General features: G+C 42.2%; 1 protein-coding gene across 22 annotated transcripts in view; it reads left to right on the top strand.

The window, feature by feature from the left end:
* The window catches only part of ptprfb (protein tyrosine phosphatase receptor type Fb), a 155,898-nt gene that overhangs the window by 105,709 nt on the left and 45,189 nt on the right, over positions 1-5,000 (top strand). For all 22 annotated transcript variants that reach the window (XM_047806536.1, XM_047806537.1, XM_047806535.1 and 19 more), the window contains one exon: positions 3,869-4,062. In XM_047806536.1, coding sequence (XP_047662492.1) covers positions 3,869-4,062 — 194 coding nt within the window. The remainder of the gene's footprint in view (positions 1-3,868; positions 4,063-5,000) is intronic.

Genomic DNA, 5,000 nt, shown 5'->3' on the forward strand with positions numbered 1-5,000 from the left:
TAGCAAACAGAGGTAGTTCAGGGCTTCTCAGGTCTGTTCGGTTAAAACACATTCATTTTAAATGACCCGAGACCCGATGGCGCTATTATTATACCGACCCGTGTCCGAGGTACACGTGAAACTTTTAGACCCGAACCCGCTCTGATCTCGGGTCGGACCTCGGGTTTTCGGATCTAAGTGGACCCGTGAAGACCTCTAGTGGGAATACATCGGTCAGGGATGGTTGGGTTGTGTGTGAGCTAAAGCCTCGAGGCTGCTGGTAGGACCAGAGGGTTAAGTAGCTGATAGATATTGTAGAGCATCGTGTGCTAATTTCTCATTAAGAAACACGCACGAACAGAAAATTCTAGCGGTTTCAGAACCGGGCACATGGGCGGCTTTCGCTGCTCGTCGATCGGTCGCCCTTTGACCTGTTTTGCTGAGTTGCTAAAAGTTGACTCGTCTAAAAGCCTCTAACTTCTACGTCTGCGACGTTCCTCTGAAAGTGCGGAGACGATCCGTCCGGGGCGAGCGGGACCTTTCTGTCTAAGACGGGATATAAGCATCTTTTCTGCAAACAACGAGCTCTTTGTCTCTAAATAACAGGATTTGCTTCGCTCTCCTGGACACACTAGGCTTTTCTCCCACACACACACACACACACACACACACACACACACACACACACACACACACACACACACAACCGAGCACTCTTTCACACACTGCTGTAAGGTTGAGGTTTTCTTCTACCCCTCCTTTTCTCCACCAGAAAACAGAGCTCTCTTTTTTTTCATTGCCAGTTTCTCTCTTTACAGGTCATTTCTACTCCTCGTTCATTCTTCTCCTTTTTTTTGGCTTCAGGAGATCTCGCTCTTCTCCTCCACCCTTTCCGTTCGCTCTCTTTCTAAGTCGGTTCATCCCCCTGTTCAGAACCTTTTTTTTTGGGTCATACTCTCTTTTCTTCGAGTGTCTCCATTTCTGTCTCACTCACTTTCTCTTTTGTCACAAATTTCAGTGTGCTCCCCCCCCCCCCCCCCGAGGATGCCTTCTATAATTAATATACGTGAAGTTTTTCGTACCGTAATTATTAACACGTTTTCCGACACATTTCCCCTCACCGTTCGCTCTCCTTAATTCCCTTTGAAGTCTCCTTTCTAACTTGTGAACGTTTTGCCGGATCATCACATTACTTTTTGAAAAGCTTTATATAAATGGGCAAATTCTCCAAAGTCAAAAAAAATAATTGTCAGAATCGCCTCCAGGAAGCTGCGTAAACATTTACCGCACAGGAATCGAGCTCACGTAGCATGAGTAATGGTTCGTATAGCGCAGATGCGTCGATGTCGAACCTTCACAGGAGTAATTATTCAAAGGAGTGTTGGGAACGTGTTTAATGTCTCGTCTGAAATGTCTCGCTTCTTATCTTCTCCCCGGACTCGGGAACTAGCGTGCTAAAGAGATTGTGTTTCGTTGTCTGAGAATTATTTTGAGATCGCGATATCTTAGCTTAATATTCTTTATTCTTTTTTTTTATATGTAAACAAATCAGTTTTCATATTCGGTGTGTATTTTGAGAGCTGATGTTTAATAGAAACAAAAACTTATTTTAAACTTCAAAGTAAAGAGAGAAAAACGAAGAAGTGCTTCAGGGAAGAAGAAACTCGGCGAATCTGTTTGTTAGAGGAACTTAACTAAAATTGTGTTTATGTGTGTGTGTGTGTGTGTGTGTGTGTGTGTGTGTGTGTTAGTTAGTTAGTTAGTTAGTTAGTTAGTTTGTGTGTGTGTGTGTGTTAGTTAGTTTGTGTGTGTGTGTGTGTGTGTGTGTGTGTGTGTGTGTGTGTGTGTGTGTGTGTGTGTGTGTGTGTGTTAGTTAGTTAGTTTGTGTGTGTGTGTGTGTTAGTTAGTTAGTTAGTTTGTGTGTGTGTGTGTGTGTGTTAGTTAGTTAGTTAGTTAGTTTGTGTGTGTGTGTGTTAGTTAGTTAGTTAGTTAGTTTGTGTGTGTGTGTGTGTGTGTGTGTGTGTGTTAGTTAGTTAGTTTGTGTGTGTGTGTGTGTGTGTGTTAGTTAGTTAGTTAGTTTGTGTGTGTGTGTTAGTTAGTTTGTGTGTGTGTGTGTGTGTTAGTTAGTTTGTGTGTGTGTGTGTGTGTGTGTTAGTTAGTTTGTGTGTGTGTGTGTGTGTGTTAGTTAGTTTGTGTGTGTGTGTGTGTGTGTGTGTGTTAGTTAGTTAGTTAGTGTGTGTGTGTGTGTGTGTGTGTGTGTGTGTGTGTGTTAGTGAGTTTGTGTGTGTGTGTGTGTGTGTGTGTGTGTGTGTGTGTGTGTGTGTGTGTGTGTGTTAGTTTGTGTGTGTGTGTGTGTGTTAGAGTGTGTGTGTGTGTGTGTGTGTGTGTGTGTGTGTGTGTGTGTGTGTGTGTGTTAGTTTGTGTGTGGGTGTGTGTGTGTGTGTTAGTTAGTTTGTGTGTGTGCGTGTGTGTGTGTGTTAGTTAGTTAGTTAGTTAGTTTTTGTGTGTGTTAGTTAGTTAGTTAGTTTGTGTGTGTGTGTGTGTGTGTGTGTGTGTGTGTGTGTGTGTGTGTGTGTGTGTGTGTTAGTTAGTTAGTTAGTTAGTTAGTTTGTGTGTGTGTGTGTGTGTGTGTGTGTGAGAGAGAGTTAGTTAGTTTGTGTGTGTGTGTGTGTGTGTGTGTGTGTGTGTGTGTGTGTTAGTTAGTTAGTTTGTGTGTGTGTGTGTGTGTGTGTGTGTTAGTTAGTTAGTTAGTTTGTGTTTGTGTGTTAGTTAGTTTGTGTGTGTGTGTGTGTGTGTTAGTTAGTTAGTTAGTGTGTGTGTGTGTGTGTGTGTTAGTTAGTTTGTGTGTGTGTGTGTGTGTTAGTTAGTTAGTTAGTTTGTGTGTGTGTGTGTGTGTGTGTGTGTGTGTTAGTTTGTGTGTGGGTGTGTGTGTGTGTTAGTTAGTTTGTGTGTGTGTGTGTGTGTGTGTGTGTGTGTTAGTTAGTTTGTGTGTGTGTGTGTGTGTTAGTTAGTTAGTTTGTGTGTGTGTGTGTTAGTTAGTTAGTTTGTGTGTGTGTGTGTGTGTTAGTTAGTTAGTTTGTGTGTGGGTGTGTGTGTTAGTTAGTTTGTGTGTGCGTGTGTGTGTGTTAGTTAGTTAGTTAGTTTTTGTGTGTGTGTGTGTGTTAGTTAGTTAGTTTGTGTGTGTGTGTGTGTGTGTGTGTGTGTGTGTGTGTGTGTGTGTGTGTGTGTGTTAGTTAGTTAGTTTGTGTGTGTGTGTGTGTGTGTGAGAGAGTTAGTTAGTTTGTGTGTGTGTATATGTGTGTGTGTGTGTGTGTGTGTGTGTGTGTGTGTGTGTGTGTGTGTGTGTGTGTGTGTGTGTGTGTGTGTGTGTGTGTGTGTGTGTGTGTGTGTATGTGTGTGTGTGTCTCAGCTTAAGGCAACATTAAAACATTACTTTGTACAACAGAACACATTTCTCTGTACTTTGCTGCTTTGAGGCACAAACACTAATTCGTCCTGTTTTTAGTGCCTTGTTTCTGAGATACAGGTTAAATTTCTCATTTTTAGTGCCTTGTGCATCTGAGGGACGTCAAGCACTGGCTTTGTTTGTTCTTCTTTACCCTGAGCTACAAAATATGCTTTACTACCTGCCACCCTGAGGCACCTCTATATATATATATATATATAGTATTTTATTTTTCCCTTAGTATAAAAATCTGTATAAAAATGTATTTATTTATTTAATTCCATTAGTCGTTGTAAACTAATCTAGTTTCTTTACCAGATATAAAGGTACATTAGAAGATTTCTGACAGCAGCTCGGTGCTATAAACAAGGTTTTACCATAAACTAACCTATAAATTAAGCCCCACACGTAACGTTTATTAAGATAGATTCTGTATATTCCCAGTGCCCGGAGCTCCTCCTCGTAAGCTGGAGGTCGAGGCTATAAACTCCACGGCTATCCGTGTGACGTGGAAGCCGCCGCTCTCGGTAAAACAGCACGGTCAGATCCGCGGGTATCAGGTGATTTACTCCCGACTGGAGAACGGAGAACCACGAGGGCATCCGAACATCATGGACGTGGCACTGCCTGAAGCTCAGGTAAGAACAAACCTCATCAGCATCAGCATCGTTATCCTTTTATTACCCGCTTATTATTTTTCCTCCACAGGGGGCGCCAACTGACATCGTGTGGGATTTTTTTATTTGTTTCTTTTTTTTTTCTGATGCAAAACATCGGTGGCCTTCTTCAGGGCCCTTTTTATCCTCAGGCTTTAATTCATACATATGCACTGCCTTGTTACTGTTTCTAAATGTTTTATAGATATATATATATATTTTTTTTTATTTATTTTGTTACCCCGACTCACATCTCACATTGCATTATAATGAGGACTTTTGACAACAGACTGAAGAGACGAGCGTGTGCCGAGGAAGAGGTGGAGAGAAGACACTAATCCTGAAGGGGGATTCGGATTTTCATGAATATTTTAAATCAGAAGATCAGAATCTGGGTTTATGAGACGTCCGGAAATTTGCACGCTTGGGGAAAACCTACACAGCTTTAATTTACCCACACCGGCACTCGTCGGCCTTCCTCTGGCGCGCTCGACTGCAAGCGGTCAGAAAACGAGGCGCTGTCGTTTTCCGGCTCGGTGGCACGGACGTTGTTGTGACTGCAGGGCTTTATTATTATCGGCGTTATTAACGCGCTCGTTCGGTGTTATTTGTTGGCGATTAAGAGGTCAGTTGGTTGCTGAAGCGTTAATATGAACATTAAAAGATTTGTGAGCATCAGTAAATCCCACAAATTAGCATTAGTGGGATGTTCACTGTGTTGCTATTACAAACATTTATTTATATATTTATTTGATCAGTAGTAATTGTTTCTGGCCTGGAGTTTACATCGTCCCTCTCTGCTGTAGTCGTAGTTGTTTGTTTGTGTGGGTGTTTTAAGTGTGCTTTCTTTCTCAACAAGGCCAGACCTAGAGCCCACACACACACACACACACACACACACAGTGCCCTGGTTCCAGTGC

The sequence above is a fragment of the Tachysurus fulvidraco genome, chromosome 22 (assembly GCF_022655615.1).
Source record: "Tachysurus fulvidraco isolate hzauxx_2018 chromosome 22, HZAU_PFXX_2.0, whole genome shotgun sequence".
Lineage (NCBI taxonomy): Eukaryota > Metazoa > Chordata > Actinopteri > Siluriformes > Bagridae > Tachysurus > Tachysurus fulvidraco.